At 41.7% G+C, this 22879-nt stretch overlaps 3 protein-coding genes across 3 annotated transcripts in view; 1 reads left to right on the forward strand and 2 right to left on the reverse strand.

Moving 5' to 3' along the window:
- Positions 1 to 22879, reverse strand: part of LOC105228524 (ATP-binding cassette sub-family G member 4) — an 81576-nt gene that overhangs the window by 11272 nt on the left and 47425 nt on the right. The window lies entirely within an intron of this gene.
- On the reverse strand, positions 12 to 1070 carry LOC105223747 (bis(5'-nucleosyl)-tetraphosphatase [asymmetrical]). The gene is made up of 2 exons (XM_011201557.4): positions 822 to 1070; positions 12 to 753 (listed from the first exon to the last, which is right to left on the reverse strand). Exons 1-2 carry the CDS (start codon positions 992 to 994, stop codon positions 504 to 506), a joined length of 423 nt encoding a protein of 140 aa, XP_011199859.1. The 5' UTR covers positions 995 to 1070; the 3' UTR covers positions 12 to 503.
- Positions 1247 to 3312, forward strand: LOC105223721 (uncharacterized). The gene is made up of 2 exons (XM_011201515.4): positions 1247 to 3070; positions 3131 to 3312. Exons 1-2 carry the CDS (start codon positions 1400 to 1402, stop codon positions 3227 to 3229), a joined length of 1770 nt encoding a protein of 589 aa, XP_011199817.2. The 5' UTR covers positions 1247 to 1399; the 3' UTR covers positions 3230 to 3312.

A 22879-nucleotide genomic window follows, 5' to 3' on the forward strand; every position in this document is an offset into this window, starting at 1 on the left:
AAACAACCATATCTATTTCCAATCGTCTGCAGATTTTATTTTGTTTATATTACCTAAATAACTTGTCAATTTAATGTGTTTGAATTTCTATGTATTTATATTTTTAACCCTTGAGTAAGTCGCTATTATCGCACAATTATATAGACCGATAAACGATATATTTTTAGTTTGAAATTACTTGTTGGCTATAGAAGTTCAAGTAAATTAAAAACACTGTCTAATTATTCCCAAGGATTTACTTATTAAAATCTTTTATTGAACAGGCAATGAATTTAATATTTTGAGGGCCATTCTTTCATTGTCTGTTACAATAATCAAACTATCTCTAGGTAAGCTAACCACAACTCGTTGAAAACGGTTCCGTCAGTTAAATCTAGCATCCTGTTAAGCTACCAGTGGTTAAGGATAATATTAACTAGATATTGAGAAAACGGGATTAAGTTAGATATGTAACATATAAATGTACCAAGTAAAATGAAACATAAAAAATTGCTGAAAATCATTTACGAAGAACTAAGAATGTATTCGTGGAATTCGTCAATCATTTCCTGATTATCCTTATAGCCAACAATTTCTTTTGCAGCGTCTTTTGTTAGCCATTTCATTTCAGTATGTTCGTCTGATAATATTGGTTCCTTGCTAGAGTCTCTTAATTGCGCTAACCAATAAATAACCACTTTCGATTTTCCCTTTACATTGTAATTCAATATCTTTGGTTTATCCCTAAAGATAATTAAGTCTTCCTCGGAATACCTGTAATTGCATTAGTGAAAAATTGGATGTTAATTTAATCTTATTATTCAAGAATTATAAGCGCTTGCCCGGCTTCCTCTTTGGTCTCTCGCAAAGCTGTCGTAAAATCATCTTCGCCCGGATCGACGTGCCCTTTCGGTGAACTCCAATGAAAATCACCGTAAGACGCGCGCAACAACAAATATTGAATCTGTTCGCCAATTTTACGAAATATCACCAAACCTGCAGCTCTTTTAGCCATTAAAATGAAAAATACCACAAGCAAATAAATAAAACGGTGTACCACAGATCGACTGCACGCAAATAAGAAAACAAGAAACAGCTGATGTGTAAACAAATGTGTTTGAAAAAATCGGTCATCAAATGAATGTAATTAAATATTTATAATGGAATTTAACTAATTTATAATTTTATAAGAATTACAATTAGAATTAGTTTACCTAAAAAAAACAACAGATTTAATTAAAATATTGTAATTGCAAATTATTTGGTAACTGAAAGCAAATCCACAAACGCAGTTGTTGCGTTGCCCTTTACAACAGCTGATCTATAACATGTGGTCATTCTATTTGTAAACCTTTCGTTGAATTATATAAAAACAGAAATAAGTGTTATATATTTATAGGAAGTAGAACATTTAATAATCATGATAAACACATTCATACGTTTGGGAAACCGGTCTGTTTCTAGAAGATTGCAAAAACCACAGTTTCAATTCGCGATTCAAAGGCTAGCTTCTTTTACAGTACGGAATATATTAAATGAAACATCTGATGAAACCGGTACATTGTTTACACGCTTTGCAAAGCATATAGCGTTAGAACTACAAAAAGATGCTCCAATTGTACCAACAGTAATCAAGTATGCTGATTATTTTCCAATAAGTGATACACGTTACTTGCAAAGAGAATTGACTCGAATATCTCCAGATCAACTTCCGGCATTAATAGTCTATGCATTCAACTACAGGCCTAGTGCTGATTTAAATAAGTATGCTACATTACTAAATGAGTTGGATACGACTGCCATAAGGCTGCTTCCAAACATGGATCTTGACACAATTCTACGAACATTATATGCTTTTCTTTACCTCATGCCCAACTGGATTACGAGAACAGATTTTTATAATGAGGCTATGAAACATATAATAACAATGGGAATAGCAGCAGATACATCAAAAGAAAAATTTGTCCAAATGTGTTTCTATTTGGGTTTAGACAAAACCCGTAGAGCTACAAACGTTGTATCTTTTTCAAATTTTCTAAATGACCATTTAGAATCATATATTCCAATATTAACTACTTTAGACTTGATTACAATTGCCAATGCTGCTTTTAAAACATCAACACGTATAGAAAGCAATACATATAATAATCGTTTAAAAGAAGAAATACTGAAGCTCTCACTTGATGATATTGCAAATGATGCACTCTTAGTGACTTTAATTAAAGCAATGCGATTTCAGAGGGTTCAATCAAGGGAAGTTTGCGAGCACCTTCAAAATTACTGTACTCAAGATATAGTTGAGAGGCTTCAATTACGCGGTTGCATTCATTTATTCGCTTACTTTGCTGATAATCTTTGGGACGATGAGATTTCAATTGACTCCTTGATAAAACAATGCTTAAATCGACTAGTTCCTTCGCGAAAGTTTGATATGAATGATGAAAATGTTCGATGTAAAGACATATCTACATTTCTATGGTGCTGTGCACAACTTAACTGCAAATTATCAACATCAGACCTGCAATTAATTGAGTCAAATCTATTGAACAAAGTTGACCAAAATGAATTCCGAAACTATGTCGACCAGTTAGTCGATAGCTGTTTATCTTTATGGACATTAGGCCACAAATCACGCGAACTTATTGAGGAAACGTTAAGTTTGAAGCTAAAAGCACGATTCACTAACAAAAAAGATCTACGAGATTTACCTAAAGTCGAGAGTCGCTTACAGGTGCTCTTGTCAGCCATTAGCATAGAAGAGCCGAAATGGCGGTTGAAAAATATAAAAGGGTTTACGGAAATAGCTGTCGATACAGAAGCTCCAACATATTTACTAAAAAATCGCCAAAGTTTGATAGATATGAAGAAGATTATTGTAGAGCACTACAATGTACTTTCAGCTCAATTAGTTTGTCCTATTAGTGGTATAAATATCCCCAGCGTTCTGGTGAGATATAAGGAACCTACTAATCTAAGAGTATTTGTGGAGCTAATTCCAGAGGAACAAAGGTTGAGATTTAGTAAGTCTCCTATAGGATTAATAGGACTAAAGCTTCGATTATTGTCAACTTTGGGATATAAAGTCATAACAGTAAGTATGTCAACATTGTAGATTCGATATAACTAGTAATTTTTTCTCCTTTTTTAATAGTTAACTGAATCACAATGTAATGACAAAGAAAACAGTTTAGCATTTTTGGAGCATACCGAAGGCAATGATATTCTGGAGGCCCAATCATTGAAAGTTTAAATATTAAATGTGATTTCGTTATCATGTATACATATAAGGATTGCATGAAGAAATAATTATATTAAAATTAATATATAATGAGATATGTGTGTTATGTGATATTAACTTGACCGAAGAGGTAAAATATAATATATTGATTTGATGTGGAAAATGTCAATCAGAGGATCGGAATTTATTATATTAGAGATATGAGATGAATTCAGTGCTAAACCACACAATTTTTAAGAAGACTTGTCCATTTAGTTTTATTAAAATATCACATATTTGACAAACGTGGAATATGGAAATCCTTTTATGGGGTATATTGGGGACAGAGTGGTTCAGTTGATTTGGAAATTGCTCAGGTATACTCGAAAACATATCCATCATAAAACTTGTTAAAATAACGATAATCGTTATAAGTAGTTTATGAGAGTCGGGTAGTATTGGCTCGATTTTATCTATTTTTTCAGTACTGCAAACGATTAGTATGCAACCAATTATCACAAGCTAGAACAAGAATGTACAAAATGCGTACTGGAGATCTGTCGTTATAATTTACGTTTATCTTACCAATAACAAAAAGAAATATGGGCCATCCATGTCTTTGATCATTAACTACACAAATATTTTAATTTATACCCAAATAAGATAATAAATTGGCTTTATATTGCGAGTTGTGGGGGGCCACACCTAAATTTATTCAATGATTCCGTTTCAGGTTGTAACGGCTATTTGTTTTATTACTGGACCACAGAACTCTTTAGGCACAAAGTTTAAGATTTTCATTCTCTTTATTTAACGATCGTTGCTTCATTCAATTAGTACCACAGTTATTTGGGTACAATTCAAAAGTTTTTAATTAAAAAGTGATATTCAACATCTGTAACATTAATGGAGAAATTCGACGTTCAAACATCATTTTTCTTATAGAGGATCTTTATAATAAAGATTTCAACGAAATATCTCTCAAACATTTGTTCAAGAGTTAATTTTAAAAATTATAAACATAAATACATACATACATACATACATATGTATGTAAATGAATTACAACATTTACAAGCGAACCCAAACTCACAGATACAGGAATATATAGTAGAGTGATACTACTATAGTAGGCTTTCAATGAACAACAACAATCAACAGTTGATGTGCCCCTAAGGAGAATAGACATTTCTGGTGGAAGTAAGGAAAAAACTTTGTTAAAGTACTACCACATTCCACTTAAGCCACGAATAAGGTAGACTAAATTGTAGACGTAATTAGGAATTCTCCGAGAATAACATAATGTGCTGCACGAAATATGATTTAACATAACAACGATGGAAATTTTGATGCATACGAATACGTCATACGTCTACACGATCCCACTTTCTTTTCAATTGGGAAAGAAGGTTAAGAGTAAACATCACAGTAAAAGCACGTCTAACTTCTCCAACTTCTAATTCCTCTCACAAATAAAATAAATATGCCATATAGCGGAAACTACGAACATACATACATACATATGTTAGAGACGAGTATGCCATATACATACATCCGTAGCACGTAATTTGAAAATTACCGTATCAAGTTTCATTCAGATATCTCAATTTTTAAACAAGTTACAGCTGGACGGACGGACGGACAGACAGTCAACCGGATTTCAATTAGTCTCATCATTTTGATCATTTGTATCTACATAACTAGTCTCCTAGAAGCAGCTTGGCGTGACGCATACTTGCTGCCTGCCGCCAGTACCGCTCCATCTCCTCTTTCTCCTCAGTGCGAAGCAGCTTAAGAGTGTGGGGTCCTACTGCTATATATGGCTCTGGTCAAAACATCTTGGACGCTGCCGCCTTGCGTGCCAGTTCGTCGGCCTTCTCGTTTCCTTCTACTCCCTTGTGCCCTGGTACCCAAATTAGGAGCACCCGGTTGCGCAAGGACAGGCGGTTTAGCCTTTCTATACATTTCTCAACTAAAAGCGATTTGGTCTCGTACGGCAAGATCGCTTTTTGTGTCACTTGACTATCACTGAGGATAGCTAGGCGCTGGTTGCGATAGTTGCGGCTGAGGTTAACTTCGGCGCACTGACTAATGGCAAAATCTTCAGCCTGGAAAATGCTTGGGAAGCAGCCCATAGGAATGGATAGCTTAGTATGGCGACCCGCTATACCTGCCCCAATGCCTTCCTGTGTTTTTGAGCCATCAGTGTACCACTGAATGGTACTGTCCTCCAGCAGCCTTTCCAGAGTGGAATCATTTCACTCCGTTTTGCTGCCTAGAGTTACTATGATGCTAGCGGTGTGCTTTCCGCTAGAGCGTCCATCTGTTTAGAGGACACAACCTTCCCTCTTCCACGGCCTTCTGCTGACATTAGCAGCATGGTGTGTTTTACTGCTAGCTTGATCACCTGATGCAGCGGTGTGAGCTCTAGTATGATTTCCAGTGCCGCCGAAGCACAGACACATGCAAGTCTCTGCAGCTTTGATAGTCTCTGAATCACAGAGGACTGTGCTGCTTTGTCGGCCCAGGCAACCGCTCCATAGGTGACGATAGGCCTTACTATCATGGTATACAGCCATCTGATGAAATTAGGCTTGCATCCCCATGATCTGCCGGCCAGGCGTCTGCATATTATGAGCGCTCTATTTGCTTTGGACAACGTTAAGTCCAAATGCCTGCTCCATCTCAATGTTGAGTCTAAGGTGAGGCCAAGGAATTTGACCTCCTTTGACATTTCCACCTCTCTGCCTCCAATTGTTAGGGACCTCAGGCCCGGAAGAGATCTCCGCCTAGTGAATGGGATCACGGTGGTTTTTTCTGGGTTGATGTTTAGCCCTACTGTGGTGCACCATCCTTTCGCCAGGTTTAGGCCCCTTTTAACAATGTCACAGAGAGTGTTCTCAAACCTGCCTCTCGCCATTATGACAATGTCGACCGCGTATCCCTGACAGCGGATTCCATTGCTGGTGAGCAGCTCGAGTAGTTCGTCTACTATCAGGCTCCATAGCAGAGGGGACAATACCCCACCCTGTGGGCAGCCCCTCGTGGTGCCAAGACGAATCTTACTATCTCCTACTGATGTTTCTGCAACCCTCGTGCGCAGAAGGGCTTCTATCCATCTGCGTATCGTGGGGTTGACGTTCCTTCTCTCGAGTGCCTTGATCACGCTAGTGTGGGACGCATTATCAAAGGAACCCTCAATATCAAGGAAGGCGCAGATCGCAACCTCGCCATTGTCCAGCGAATCCCGCAGCTCAGACGTGAGTTGGTACAGAGCAGTGTTCGTGGATCTACCCGCTCTGTACGCGTGTTGTCTGGTATGTAGGGGTGCGATCCTTAGCGCTTCCGATCTAATATGATTGTCAAGTACTTTTTCCATCCCTTTCAGCATAAATGATGTGACATTTATAGGCCGAAACGATTTGGCTAGCGAGTAGTCTCTCTTCCCAATCTTGGGGATGAAAATTACTTTTGCAGTTCTCCACGGTTCAGGGATATACGACAACGCCAGGCTGTCTCTCATCAGCCCTAGCAGGTGTGGAAGGAGGATATTCGTACGCTGCCGCAAGAGGGCCGGGAAGACGCCGTCCACTCCCGGTGACTTGTAGCTCGAAGAGGAGGCCAGTGCCCTCCTGACCGAGTCTGCAGTGAACAGGTTCCTTGCAGTCAGCCAGTCTGGGCGGATTAAGTCCGCTTGAACTGTCCCCGGGAAGTGCGTTTGTAGGAGTGTGTCTGCCCTCTCCCCCGGCTTGTCGTATAAGTCCCGTCTTGTCTTTTTAGAGATAATACTGTGTCCGTCTTACCCTTCGACAATGCCTTGTGCAGTCTAGCTGCCTCAGGGGTCGAGGAGATGCTATCACAGAATTTCCTGAAACTGTTTGACTTGGCAAGCCTAATGTCCTTGTTGTAGACTGTTAGGTGCCGCTTGTAGTCCTCCCAGCTGCCTGTGAGCTTGGCTTTGTTGAACAGCCTGCGCACCTTAAGTCTGAGGGCTGAGAGTTTACTGGACCACCAGGGGCAGCTTTGTTTGCTGGTGGTCGTCCACAATGGACTGGTGGCTGTCTCTCCCGGAAAGTACGCGGATGCGAGGACGAAGTCCGACCCTTCCTTGTCCTTCACCTGCACCGCAAGATCTTGCGTTAGAAACTCTGAAATACAGAAAAAGTCTATATCGGCTCTAACGACTACACAGGAACGGGGTCTCTCGCTAAAGAGATCCCCGATTACCTTGCTATTTCTCGTGTTGAGGCCTCTTACCTCTCCTCTGAAAACCCAGGGCTCCTGGATTAGAAGGATGCTCAGGTTATCCGAGATGAACCTCTTTACGATGACCGCCGAGGCCGCCGATGCGTGATGCAGGTTCACCTGAGCCACTTCCATGCCGGTTCTGGAGCTTATAGAATGGGTTCGGTGAGAGACAGGTCTTCGTCCACGATCTCTTCCTCGACCTGCATCTCCAGCTCCTCCAGAAGCTCCTGGGTTGATGGCAGCGTGCCTCCTTGCTCGTTGGGGGAGCTCGTTGCTACTGTCTACATCCGCGGCGGTGGTCTCAACCTGCCCAGCCGGGATGGGTTCGTTGGGGGACTTGTTTTGCTCTCCCGAAACCACAGCCGCAGTTGCTTCATGCGCTGCTGTGCGGGTTACGGGTGGAGCCGGTGCTTCGGTCATCCCCGTCGTGGCTCCCTGGCTTGATGACGTGGTCTTGGGCCTCCATGGCCTCACAACGATCTTGCCGAAGCGGAAATTCAACCTGAATCCCTTCTGCTTTATGTACTTATAGGATTCATCGTCCATCGTTATGTTGAGGTTCCACCCAGAACCCTCAACTTTGCTTGCTACGACCTTCCACGCCGAGGTACTTACATCTTCATTCTGGTTCCTCACCAGATTGAGCGCGATGTCGTAGCTTTTGTCTGCGCTTCTAGGGAAGAACGCCACCATGCTGTGTAGTTGTGGAATCTCGTCACCTCTTCTTACACACAGGGCCGGACTCTTCCAACCTCCTAGCCTTGGTGTGATCTCTTGTAGCCAGGTGGCCGACTTCTCATTTTGGCAGTCAACCAGCAGCATGCCGCCGTTGAAAAATATGCCATTAAAGGCGCCGGTGAAGCCTACGCCGACAGATAGAGCATCCACAATACAGTCCTGGAGATCCGTCAATTGTTCGGACCCCAGGGCCTCCGCCGGGTAGTTGCGGGGCAACACTGCCATCCGAATGCTGCTCACAGCCTCTGCGTATTTGCGGCATGCAGTTCTCATCGGCTGCTGGTTGGGGTTGGATCGCTTTCCACTGGCCTCCTGTGGTTTGTCTTCTCTTACCCTTTTTGGTCTAGGTGGCTCCTGAGGTGTTATTTGGCCACTCTTTCTTTTCTCCATTCTAGGTGCCTCTTGGGGCGCCGGCCTTGCTTCGCTCCGTCCCTCTAGCGAGGCAGCGTGAGATCGGCGACGCCTTCGATTTCTGCGTCTAGTTGCCGCCGATCCACCGTTGGCACCTGTGTGCTGTGCATTGTTGGGAGAGGGGTTGTTGTTCCCACTGCTCCTACTCAGAGCCCGCTTTTCAGCTGACTCTGGTGTCATGCCGTCCTCTAGGAATCTAAGGTACCACTTAAGAGTGGCTCCGCTCATTCCCGCTCTACGAGGATCGCCATGACCTCCTGGCTGTCCTGGCTCCGGGGTACGTGGAATGTTCCCTCGTTGCCGTCTCCTTTTACGTTCACCCCTTGATTCCACTTTCGTGAAACCACCCTCCTCTCTGCCGTCGATCCTGCTAGAGGGGGTTGCGGGGGCAGCATTTGCGCGATTTACCGTGGTCCTTGTTGACTCACTACGCTGTGTACCGCTGCAGGAGGGCACATCGTCGTCGTCGCGTGCGTGCTCCTCGAAGAGTGCTCGCTCTTCAGGCGACGGGGCATCCAGGAAGCTAAACTTTCTTCTAGCTCCTGGGCCACTCTTGCTTGCGGTACTACTGCTGCTGCTGCTTCTGTCCGTTGCTCCGATTGTTGTTGTTGTTTTGGCTGTTGCTGGTGTTGTTGTTGTTGCCGTTGTTTGTTTATTTGTTGTTTTTTTTTGCTTGCGGTACTACTGCTGCTGCTGCTTCTGTCCGTTGCTCCGATTGTTGTTGTTGTTTTGGCTGTTGCTGGTGTTGTTGTTGTTGCCGTTGTTTGTTTATTTGTTGTTTTTTTTTGTTGTTGTTGATCCATCTTGTTCTTACGACCGTTTGGCCCATGTTGTGGGCTCCCGGTCTAGTCTTATAGCCCTGACAGACGACAGCGCTAATATGCATTAGCGGGCTTAATTTACATTTATTTGCGCATTTGACCCATGTTAATGCAAGTTTGTAATGCACAAAAATTCCGTGCATTTGGTTGATTTTACTGAATTTGAGTAGGCAACACTGCTCAAAAATGGCCGATTTTTGCTATTTATTGACAGATGTCGCACTTTTGCTATCCATTTTTCCAATATTCTTAACTTTTTTGCACACTTTTTCCGCATTACAATCAATTATTGCTATTAATTTCACTCTATTATCTTTTAACGTAGATAATAATAAACGAATTTTTTTGTTCAATTTATATTGAGTTTCCAAAATTACCAAAATTTCTTTTAATAATTTATCTTATTCATTTTTGTTTCACTTTTTTTTTAATAAAGAAACAAATTTCACTATCAGCTGTCTAAATGCACAAGCCTGCCGTCTGCCACCATAAAATTTCCATTCGCATTAGCGTTGCTTAACGCGCATTAATTTTGCTCGTCTGTCAGGGCTATTAGAAAGGGGAATCCAAAAGTCCGCTGCGCCAGAGCCCCTTGACGCAGTAAGGCCACTGTTACTTCCCAAGGCGGCCCGGTGTTGGGAAGGCTCCGTACGAATACAGCCGAATTTACCTCCTGGCTGCAAATCATCCAATGGGCACGGGTCGCATAACACCCTGGATTAGGAGGTGGTAGCTCTTGGTCGCCGCGCACATGCGGCCTCTGCCATCCCCCAGGGGAGATGCTATGCAGCATCATCCCTGGTGGATGGGAGATGCCGTGCTGTGCTGTGCTGCGGTTTAAGCCCCTGCACGACGACAAGGTGCCTACCATTCGCAGAGTTACGCAACTCTAATGCGCATTAAAATTTTATGGTGACAGACGGCAGACTTGTGCATTTAGACAGCTGATTGTGAAATTTGTTTATTTATTAAAAAAAAAAGAAGTGAAATAAAAATGAATAAGAAAAATTATTAATAGAAATTTTGGTAATTTTGGAAAATCAATATAAATTTAACGAAAGAATTTGTTTATTATTATCTACGTTAAAAGATAATAGAGTGAAATTAATAGCAATAATTGATTGTAATGCGGAAAAAGTGTGCAAAAAAGTTAAGAATATTGGAAAAATGGATAGCAAAAGTGCGACATCTGTCAATAAATGGCAAAAATCGGCCATTTTTGAGCAGTGTTGCCTACTCAAATTTGGTAAATTCAACCAAATGCACGGAGTTCTTGTGCATTACAAATTTGTATTAACTTGGGTCAAATGCGCAAATAAATGTAAATTAAAAACTTTAAAACTACGCAATTGATTTTGATGCGGTTTTTTTAATAGATAGAGGGATTGAAGAGGAAGCTTCATATTTATAATAACATTCATTAAATAGTGGAGAAATACTGTTTTTTATATTTTTGAAGTTTCTAATGTGATGTAGTAAATAATTATGTACATTTTTCCGCTTACATTGCAAACGCAGGGTGAAGCCTACGAAATATACATATCAAAATAATGCACTAAGTATATTATACACATTGAAATGTCCACAAAAAACTCCGCGATGTTAAAATTTAGAAATGTGAATGTCCCACAATAACATTTTTTTGTCATTTACTTTTTACGAAAAATAATGTCTAATTTTCAAAGTGATTTTAACCAATACAGCATTAATCCTTATCCAATTAAATACATAAAATTCATTGTTGATCTAAAATAGATCTGTTAGCGGCAGTTCCATCCGGCCAGGGTGGCGGGAGAGTGCCTATAAGTAGCGCGTCGAAAGCCGCGGCTCTCCCTATAACACTTTGAATTTAACACCGATCTTCTTCTTCTTAATTGGCGTAGACACCGCTTACGCGATTATAGCCGAGTCAACAACAGCGCGCCAGTCGTTTCTTCTCTTCGCTACGTGGCGCCAATTGGATATTCCAAGCGAAGCCAGGTCCTTCTCCACTTGGTCCTTCCAACGGAGTGGAGGTCTTCCTCTTCCTCTGCTTCCCCCGGCGGGTACAGCGTCGAATACTTTCAGAGCTGGAGTGTTTTCGTCCATTCGGACAACATGACCTAGCCAGCGTAGCCGCTGTCTTTTAATTCGCTGAACTATGTCAATGTCGTCGTATATCTCGTACAGCTCATCGTTCCATCGAATGCGATATTCGCAGTGGGCAACGCGCAAAGGACCATAAATCTTTCGCAGAACTTTTCTCTCGAAAACTCGCAACGTCGACTCATCAGATGTTGTCATCGTCCAAGCCTCTGCACCATATAGCAGGACGGGTATTATGAGTGACTTATAGAGTTTGGTTTTTGTTCGTCGAGAGAGGACTTTGCTTCTCAATTGCCTACTCAGTCCGAAGTAGCACCTGTTGGCAAGAGTTATCCTGCGTTGGATTTCTAAGCTGACATTGTTGGTGGTGTTTACGCTGGTTCCAAGATAGACGAAATTATCTACAACTTCAAAGATATGACTGTCAACAGTGACGTGAGTGCCAAGTCGCGAGTGCGACGACTGTTTGTTTGATGACAGGAGATATTTCGTCTTGCCCTCGTTCACTGCCAGACCCATTTGTTTTGCTGCCTTATTCAGTCTCGAGAAAGCAGAACTAACGGCGCGGGTGTTGAGACCGATGATATCAATATCATCGGCATACGCCAGCGGCTGTACACTCTTATAAAAGATTGTACCTGCTCGATTAAGTTCTGCAGCTCGAACTATTTTCTCCAGCAGCAGATTGAAGAAATCGCACAATGGGGAGTCGCCTTGTCTGGAACCTCGTTTGGTATCGAATGGTTCGGAGAGGTCCTTCCCGATCCTGACGGAGTTTTTGGTCCCGCTCAACGTCAGTTTACACTGCCGTATTAGGTTTGCGGGGATACCAAATTCAGACATTGCGGCATAAAGGCAGCTCCTTTTCGTACTGTCGAAAGCAGCTTTGAAATCGACGAAGAGGTGATGTGTGTCGATTCTCCTTTCACGGGTCTTTTCCAAGATTTGGCGCATGGTGAATATCTGGTCAGTTGTCGATTTACCAGGTCTAAAGCCACACTGATAAGGTCCAATCAGTTTGTTGACGGTGGGCTTTAATCTTTCACACAATACGCTCGATAGAACCTTATACGCGATATTAAGGAGGCTAATCCCACGGTAGTTGGCGCAGATTGTGGGGTCTCCTTTTTTATGGATTGGGCATAGCACACTTAAATTCCAATCGTTGGGCATGCTTTCGTCCGACCATATTTTGCAAAGAAGCTGATGCATGCTCCTTATCAGTTCTTCGCCGCCGTGTTTGAATAGCTCGGCTGGCAATCCATCCGCCCCCGCCGCTTTGTTGTTCTTCAGGCGGGTAATTGCTATTCGAACTTCTTCTTGGTCGGGCAATGGAACGTCTTCTCCATCGTCATCGATTGGGGAATCGGGTTCGTCTTCTCCTGGCGTTGTGTGTTCACTGCCATTCAGCAGGCTGGAGAAGTGTTCCCTCCATAATTTAAGTATGCTCTGGGCATCGGTGACTAGATCACCTTGGGGGGTTCTACAAGAGTATGCTCCGGTCTTGAAACCTTCTGTAAGCCGCCGCATCTTTTCGTAGAATTTTCGAGCATTACCCCTGTCGGCCAGCTTATCAAGCTCTTCGTACTCACGCATTTCGGCCTCTTTCTTTTTCTGTCTACAAATGCGTCTCGCTTCCCTCTTCAACTCTCGGTATCTATCCCATCCCGCACGTGTTGTGGTCGATCGTAACGTTGCGAGGTAGGCAGCCTGTTTTCTCTCCGCTGCGACACGGCACTCCTCGTCGTACCAGCTGTTCTTTTGCATTTTCCGAAAACCAATGGTTTCGGTTGCAGCTGTACGTAAGGAGTTTGAAATGCCGTCCCACAGTTCCCTTATACCGAGTTGTTGACGAGTGCTTTCAGAGAGCAGGAGTGCAAGTCGAGTAGAAAATCGTTCAGCGTGAGTTGCGATTGCAGCTTCTCGACGTCGAACCTTCCTTGTGTTTGTTGGCGTACGTTTTTTACTGCACAGAGGCGGGTGCGAATCTTAGCTGCAACAAGATAGTGCTCCGAGTCGATGTTAGGACCTCGGAGCGCACGCACATCTAAAACACTGGAGACGTGTCTTCCGTCTATCACAACATGATCGATCTGGTTGGTGGTTTTTCGATCCGGAGACAGCCAGGTAGCTTGATGAATCTTCTTATGCTGGAATCTAGTACTACAGATAACCATATTTCGGGCCCCGGCGAAGTCGATCAGCCTCAACCCATTTGGGGAGGTTTCCTCGTGGAGACTGAATTTACCGACCGTAGTGCCAAAGATACCTTATTTGCCCACCCTGGCGTTGAAGTCGCCTAGCACGATTTTGACATCGTGGCGGGGGCAGCTCTCATAAGCGAGCTCCAAGCGCTCATAAAAGTCATCTTTGGTCACATCGTCCTTCTCTTCCGTCGGGGCGTGGGCGCAAATCAGCGATATGTTGAAGAACCTCGCTTTGATGCAGATTGTGGCTAGACGTTCATTCACCGGAGTGAATGATAGTACTCGGCGACTGAGTCTCTCTCCCACCACGAATCCCACACCAAACTTGCGCTCCTTTATATGGCCACTGTAGTAAATGCCACAAAGACCTACTCGTCTTTGTCCTTGTCCCGTCCGTCGCATTTCTTGGACGGCGGTGATGTCAGCTGCATGCCCTCAATTCGTAGTCCTTATTTCGTTTTCCATGGTCGTCATCAAAAGGGGGGTCTCTCATCCGAGGCTGGTTGTTACTATTCGCTGGGGTTGTTTTTTTACGTGGCGGGTCCCAAATCCAGCGCACAACCCTATGTAGGGGATATTTCGCCTTCTCACCTTAGCTCGCCTTCAAACGGATGTTCTTAGGCTACCCAGAGGATACTTGGTCAAAGACCGGAAATCGAGAGCTGCTTGAGTCATATGTAAAAGAATCGTTTCTGGCCACTCCCAAGTGAATGGCGATCAGAGAACTTTCCTCACTTGCGTGAACTTCTACACATGACTCCATCCATCCATATTATGGAATAATACAAAATTAAATTTCTTTACCCAAATAAATTTTATATATCAAAAAATAAAATTCATAAAATATAAAAATGATTAATATTAAAACAAGAAAATAACAATCTATATACATACATACTAGCTGACCCGGCGAACTTCGCTCCGCCCAATTTTTTATTTTTTTTTTTGGAAGTCATAGACTCGTATAACTTTACCACAAATAATATAAACTTCAAACAACGCATTTTCATTTAATGTTTTTAATGTTTGTAGCGCCATCTACTGTAACATACCGCACTTACTCAATACCGCTGTTAGCGCCACCAACTGGTGGATAGCTCTTTGCTAATAATAAACAAATAATTTGCAATAAATAAATAATGCGACTATAAGGAGAGTTATAAACTATCCTATCTTTCAAGTTGGACCAAACTGCACACAGTGTTAAAAATTTCATTAAAATCGGTTCAGTAGTTTAGGAGTCCATCGCAAACAAACAACGTGACACATGATTTTTATATATTAAGATATAAAGGTAAGTCGTGTTAGTTACACTATTTATGACTCAATAATAGATGAACGATAGGATACTTTTAATCTATTTTTGTTAAAACTCAATACAATTCTTAAATTATATTTCAAATCATAAGCATGTATTTTAAATTCATATAAGAATAATTTTAAAATTTTATTACTTTAAAAAAAAGAAAGAAAAAAGTAAAAAAATAACACAGAGTTAATGAGGGAGAATAATATTTTTTTATGCGTGCAAACTTAGAATATGGGTTATACTGATTATTGCCCAACAGTTTTTTTGTTTTAAATATCACAACATAAAATGGCATTGACATTTTCGTCGTCAAGGTATTGCGGCTACTTTGCTAGATTATGGGCGAAGGACGTAATTGCATTCATAACAATCCAAACGCGACATCTAACATAAAAAATAGCGGATTAACTGCAGTGTTGATAAGAAGGTCTATTATGATTTAAGATATACATACTGTTACGAATTTACTGCTTGCTAGTTTAATTTGTTAGGTTCGTTTCTCTGGATTGACAAATAAAATCAACACTGTTTAATTTAATTCAACAACTCTTTATTTCACAACTCGTCTACACTATAGCAGTTTACTCTTAGCACTGATTGATTACGTTGGCGTTGCCACGGCTTATATAGCCACGCACTTCTCGCTGATGCCGACGTGTCCTTCTAGAATATTGCGTCTGGAAATTACCAGAACATAATGCTATACGGCGCCAGACGCAAGCAGACAGCCGCGGCGCCAGACTCAGCAATTGTTTAAGTAGACAAGCAGACAGTGCGGCGCCAGATGTCTACAACAAGACAAATGCTATTCCATATACCTACAGCTATTGTTCATAATAAGGGATGCATATAGCAATACAAATACAACTTAATACTACTTTTGTAACACTGCCCTCCACTAAAGCCTAATCGTCCCGATTAGGCACAAATCCTCTTGAACCAAATGGGGCGAGCCTCTCCAAATGTACTACTTTCATTTTACATCGTGCTTTTCCATTTCTTTGTATGCGGTATACCACGTCATTAAGTCGTTTCATCACCATATAGGGTCCTTCCCAGGCTGTCTGCAGTTTCGGGGACAAGCCTTTCTTTCGAAGTGGATTGTACAACAGGACCAGATCACCTTCTTCAAAACCTTTTGAATTTGCCGCTTGATCGAACCGGTCCTTCATCTTATTGCTCATCAGATGCGTATGCTGTCTTACCATTAGATGCAATTCATTCATTTCTTCCTTTAAGGCAGAACAATAATCTCCATCATTTCTTACAGCTGTAGGATTCGTTCCAAACTTAAGATCAGCAGGGAGTCGCAGATCAGATCCGAAAATAATCTTTGCTGGCGTGTAACCAGTTGTCTCGTGCTTCGCTGAACGATACGCCAGCAGGAACATCTGGATGCACTTGTCCCAATTCCGTTGATCTTTATCGACGATTTTCCGCAGATGTTCTTCGAGCGTTCGATTGAATCTCTCTACCATCCCATCTGATTGTGGGTGTAACGCTGTTGTCCGTGTCTTGTGGATGCCCAATAATGTACAGACTTCTTGGAAAATGGAAGATTCGAAATTCCTGCCTTGATCTGAGTGTAATTCGACGGGCACTCCGAACCTTGTTATCCAATTTTCTACAAACGCTTCGGCTACTGTCTTTGCTTCTTGGTTTGGTAAGGCATATACTTCTGGCCATTTACTGAAATAGTCCATGACAACCAGTAGATATTTGTTTCCGGCCGTACTGGTTGGAAACGGACCTGCAACATCCATTGCGACTCGTTCAAATGGTGATCCCACGTTGTACTGTTGTAGCCTACCGCGACTTTTGGCTTTAGGACTTTTAGCTGCCATGCACTCTACGCAATTACTTATCCATTCTGCTATGGAATCTCGACAACCGATCCAGTAGAACCGTTGTTTAATCTTCTCAATAGTTTTTGTAATCCCAAGGTGCCCTCCACTAGGTCCATTGTGATATTCTTTCAATACTTTCGGGATCATGGACTTCGGTACTATGATCAGCAGACGAGACTGTTTGCCATCTTCGCTTTCCCAGGTACGATGAAGGTATCCATTAACGAGGTTTATGCAGTTCCATTGGGCCCAATATGCTTTTGCAGTTGGACTCTCGCTACTTATTTGTTCCTTTGGTGGTCGTACCCTATTTTCTTTGGCCATTACCAGCTTTGCAAGATCAGGGTCCTCCAGCTGATTGATTCTGATGCGGTGAGGAGTCCAATCATCTTCCGGTTCTATATTCAGTAATCGCACGTCGATTATACCTTCTTTTCCTTCTGATTTGGAGCAATGTTTACATTCCAGTGGACAAGGGCGACGTGATAATGCATCCGCATTTTTGTGGTGAATCCCCTTTCGATGTTCCGTTTCGAAGTCGTAATTCTGTAATCTTTCGATCCATCGTGCAATTTGGCCTTCCGGATTCTTAAACTGTAATAACCATTTTAATGCTGCATGATCAGTCCTCAGCAAGAATCGTTGTCTATACAAATACTTGTGGAAATGTTTTACACATTCCACCACAGCTAGTAGTTCTTTTCGCGTCACACAGTAGTTTTTCTCTGGTTTCCCTAGCACTCTGCTGTAATACCCAATTACTCTTTCTTGTCCGTCGATGAGCTGAGACAGGACACCTCCAATTCCATAAGCGCTCGCATCTGTATCCAGGATGAATTTCTTTCCAGGTATTGGATAAGCCAACATCGGCGCCGTACAAAGTAGTTCTTTAAGCTGCTCAAACGCTTTTTCTTGTTCCAACTGCCATACAAACGGGCGATTCTTCTTTGTTAAATCATGTAAACTTCTAGCCACGTTCGCAAATCCAGATACAAAACGGCGGTAATACGTGCATAAGCCAAGGAAGCTGCGGAGTTCATGTATGTTGGTGGGTCGAGGCCAATCTTTGACTGCTTTTATTTTTCCTTCCTCGGTGTGAATCCCCTCAGTTGACACTTTATGTCCGAGATATGTGACCTGCTTCTTCCATAATGAACACTTTTTTCCTCTAGATTTTTCAGATGATCATCAAAACTTTTTCCCATGATGATAATGTCATCAAGATACACCAAACATGTCTTCCAGTTGAGTCCTTTTAACACATGTTCCATCAGTCGCTCGAACGTTGCAGGCGCATTACGTAACCCAAATGGCATCACAGAGAATTCCCATAACCCGTCGCCCATACTGAAAGCGGTCTTTTCACGGTCACGTTCATCAATCTCGACTTGCCAATATCCACTTTGTAGATCTAATGTAGAAAACCATTTTGCTCCAGACAAGGTGTCTAAGGTATCGTCGATTCTCGGTAGAGGATAACTGTCTTTCTTTGTGACATCATTCAACTTCCTATAATCTACGCAGAAACGGGTGCTACCATCTTTCTTTTTAACTACGACGATGGGTGAGCTCCATGGACTTATTGAAGGTTCGATTACACCGTTTTTGTGCATGTCTTCAATAATTTTGTTAGCATCCTCACGTTTTGCTAATGGAACTCTACGCGGAGCTTTTCGGATTGGTTTAGCGTCTCCAGTATTTATGCGATGTTTGACAATGCCGGTTCTTCCTGTGTTTCCTTCGTTTGCAAATATGGATGCGTATTTTTCTAATAGTTTTTCTCCTTTTAATTTTTCATTTCCATGCAGTTCGTTCAGTAAATTATTTAGGAGTGTAGGACTTATCTGCTGAGGCTCAATAGTAGGCTTCTGTTCTGACCGTTCGCATCGTGCTATTGCACTTACATTCTGGCACTGTCCAATTACTGCTCCTTTCTTCAGCCTTATAGGCGTGTTGAATTCATTCACTGCTCTGACCGGAATGGTGGCGTCTTCTCTAGTTTTCACAAGCGTTCTTCCTACCAATATGAGTGTATCTATTTTTGTTGGTTCCACAATCCACAGTTCTTTAGTCCCACCTCCTCCATTCACTTTAGCCCATACAATCGCCTCAGATTTTGGTGGAATACTCTGATTATCATCAACAATTACCCTCTTACTTTCAAAGTTGGTCACATATCCGGTGTTTATAGGCATCTCCATGTTCTGGCAAAACAGCATTTGCTTGTTTAAATCCAAAGTAACCCCGTGATCAATCATGAAATCTACTCCCATTATAATTTCATCCGTGATTTCTGCTACGATGAAGGTGTGATTAACTTCCAGGGTACCAATCATCACTTCGCAAAACACTTTTCCCGCGACAGCTGCTTCCTCCCCGGTGGCCGTTCGAAGCTTGCAACCGACTAATGGTTCAACCGTTCCTCTTACCACATCCGGTCGGATAATTGAATGTGTGGCACCAGTATCCAAAGTAAGCGTTGACAGTCGTCCATTTACGATGCCGTTGATAGTAAGATTGTTGTCATGGCGACCTATTTGTGATATCGAGATGGCGGGGCAAATAGTTGTGGGAACCAGCTCACGCCCCTTTGAACTGTTCCGTTTTAGTTTAACGACTTGTGAGATGTGGATGCCTCGTCCTCGTTATCTGTTGGTTGTTTCCGTTTTGATGGGCTTACTTTTATATTGCAATTTCGGGCAAAGTGACCCGCTTTTCCACAGTTGAAACATCTTCCTGTTGTATTTACTCGCGGTGTAGCAATTGCCTTCAGAGTCTTCAATATTTCTTCCATCAGCGCCGGTTGTTCCATTTCAACCCTTTGTACTTTGTGTGCTGGTTTACTTAGTAGAGAAGCTGTTTCCTGTGTGAGGGCGTGCGAAACCGTTTCAGCAAACGTTCTTTTTGGCAATGCATATGTGGCGCGTTTGGTGTCCACATCACGAATTCCATTTATGAAGCTTTGAATTTTTACCCTCTCAATGTAATCCACAGGTGCATCTGCATTTGCCAAATGAGCCAGTCGTTCTATTTCAGTTGCGAACTCTTGCAATGACTCGTTCATTTTCTGACCCCTATTTTGCAGTTCGATCTGGTATATTTGTTTCCGGTGCTCACTACCATATCGTCTTTCTATCGCACTCATCAATGCCTCATAGTTGTCCCGTTCACAGTCTTGAATAGTCTGAAGGATTTCTGCCGCAGGTCCTTTCAATGATACAAACAAGGACGCTACTTTGTCCGCTGCATTCCAATTATTGGCCATTGCTGTCTTTTCAAACTGAAGTTTGAAAATTTGAAATGGAATACTTCCATCGAATGTGGGCGCCTTCAATCTTGGATTATTTGTTGATGGTGCAGGGCCATGCAGTTGCAGTTCTCGCATCCGATTACTCAAATGAAGAACTTCTGATTTCAAATTTTCTTCGTCATTTTTTAACGTGCTTAATTCGTCTTCCAATTTTGAAACTTTCTCTTGCACTTGTGTATTACTTTCTGTAATCTGTTGTACCAAACGCTTTTCTAACTGCGTATTATTTTCAGTTATTTGTTGTGTAAGGCGAGACTCTAACTGTGATGTATTTTCAGCTATTTGCGTCATTTGCTGTGCCAGACGATTTTCTGTTTGCACTGCCTTTTCTGCATTTTCAGCTATTTGCTGTGCCAGACGATTTCCTGTTTGCACTGCATTTTCTGTATTTTCAGCTATTTTCTGTATAGCCACTAACAGCATGTTCATGTCCACACTCGATGATGTTCGTTGTTCTTCTACTTTTTCTTCTACCTTTGTAGAAGTTTCTGGCCCAACAAATTCGAACTCGTCCACATTAATTCCATCCGCTTCCATTGCTTCACGTAATCGTGCCTGCAGATCCGCCTTTTGCCCGCTTATCGGCAAATTACGCTCCTCCAGTTCCTTTTTTAATTGCTGAATTCTCAATTCTCCGAATTTAACCATCTTGAAATTGGATTATTTGACAATCCCACTTCTGACACCAATTGTTACGAATTTACTGCTTGCTAGTTTACTTTGTTAGGTTCGTTTCTCTGGATTGACAAATAAAATCAACACTGTTTAATTTAATTCAACAACTCTTTATTTCGCAACTCGTCTACACTATAGCAGTTTACTCTTACAACTGATTGATTACGTTGGCGTTGCCACGGCTTATATAGCCACGCACTTCTCGCTGATGCCGACGTGTCCTTCTAGAATATTGCGTCTGGAAATTACCAGAACATAATGCTATACGGCGCCAGACGCAAGCAGACAGCCGCGGCGCCAGACTCAGCAATTGTTTAAGTAGACAAGCAGACAGTGCGGCGCCAGATGTCTATTGTTTCGCGGCGCCAGATGTCTATAACAAGACAAATGCTATTCCATATACCTACAGCTATTGTTCATAATAAGGGATGCATATAGCAATACAAATACATCTTACTACTACTTTTGTAACAATACATACATAAATAATTCAAAGCATTACGCAGAGCAGTGCAATATTTAAACGGAAACGATAAAGTAGTTATATGCGTACTATTTCAAACTGATTCTTCCTCAAAAATAATACAATTGCTGAATATTTGGAATAGTAGTATAGAACTGCAAGCAAATACGCAGTACAATGGGTGATAACTGGCTCAGTAATCAGTCGATGAATATTATACCATGTGAATCCCGAAAGAGTGATGCCATAACCTTGCCAGCCGACTTTCTTTGTCTTTCCACAAGGCTGACTGTCGATTGGACTCGGTAGATTTCCCTGATGCACAGCTCAAATTCAATAGTATTTGTCCCTCAAAAAGCAATGCGTTTTGATTCTTTTTTTTTTGTAAACTAACACAAGTGGCTTCACCTTCTCATTAACTAATAGAATGGAATAGAAATATTTTATTGAAACTAAATGGACAAGTTTTCTTAAACATTATGTGATTTAGCGCTGAATTAGAATGGAATTGGTCTTTACCTTGGTCTGAAGACAATTGACATTTTCGACATCGGATTTTTCGATAAATCGTTCACCTTATAACTCACTTTTGAGTTCTCTAACTGGGTTGATTAATAAAGGTCCCAATTTAATGGCTATACACTCATCTTTATTTCTAATTCCAATAACTTAACAGTTTATTACTTATTATCTTAGCTTACTAAACTGTGCCTGCAGAACAATCCGGCAGGTTTTATATGTATGTATGTATATATAGCCCTTTGTTTGTATCAATAGCTGTGGATGTAGCAGTAGTTCGATTCGCCCATCTACGAACTTGCCCTTTCGATTTAACCCAGAAACACGTGTACAAAGGCCCCTATTATGAGTTGCATTCGATTTTCGCTATTCGCTGGCTATCGAAAATCGAATGTCAAATTCGTATTAAGAGCTATGCAACCCTGTCGAAATTTTCGTTGAGCATCGAAATGGCTGTCGAACAGAATTTACCTATCGACAACGTAGCGTAGTGAATGAAAATTTGTGAAAATGTAGGTTTTTTGCGTTTATTTATTGCTTTATGGTAACAAATAATTAATTTATACTATTTTTGTTAATTTTATGCAGGTCGAAAGTCCCCAGGAAATTTGGTTTTACTATAAAAATGTAATTTTGCTTGTTGCATTTCAGCCTCGGTATAATTGAATTTTATCCATCTTTGGCAAATGAAATTCTCCAGGGCATCGAGTACCTCAGATAGTACCACAGACACCGTGGGCTGTGCAAGTCCAAGCATGTTTTCATTCCCTATACTAAGTTGATACGATCCCTGAGCACAAAATCGTAAAGCTGTTGCCAATTTTAGAATATTGGGAATAGATTTCGCTCATGTGCATCGCTGCAGCATCTCCTCTGTAGCGGACAGCAAATCAACAAACGCCTCTTTCGACAAACGGAAGTTTTTTATAAATCTACAAATAAAATTTCTTAAATGTTGAACATGTAGAAACCTCTAACAAATAGCATTGTACTTACGTAGCGGAATCCAATTCCAAAGGGTTAGAAGCGTCCCTTAGCTTCTTTCTATTT

Source organism: Bactrocera dorsalis, chromosome 1 (genome assembly GCF_023373825.1).
Source record: "Bactrocera dorsalis isolate Fly_Bdor chromosome 1, ASM2337382v1, whole genome shotgun sequence".
In the NCBI taxonomy this organism is placed as follows: domain Eukaryota; kingdom Metazoa; phylum Arthropoda; class Insecta; order Diptera; family Tephritidae; genus Bactrocera; species Bactrocera dorsalis.

Excerpts from the sequence above, each read along its gene's own strand:
- LOC105223721 (XM_011201515.4), top strand. The coding sequence starts at position 1,400 with ATGATAAACACATTCATACGTTTGGGAAACCGGTCTGTTTCTAGAAGA. Across the intron at positions 3,071-3,130 it reads TGGGATATAAAGTCATAACA|TTAACTGAATCACAATGTAA; the intron begins GTAAGTATGTCA and ends CTTTTTTAATAG.
- LOC105223747 (XM_011201557.4), bottom strand. The coding sequence starts at position 994 with ATGGCTAAAAGAGCTGCAGGTTTGGTGATATTTCGTAAAATTGGCGAA. Across the intron at positions 754-821 it reads GAGACCAAAGAGGAAGCCGG|GTATTCCGAGGAAGACTTAA; the intron begins GCAAGCGCTTAT and ends ATGCAATTACAG.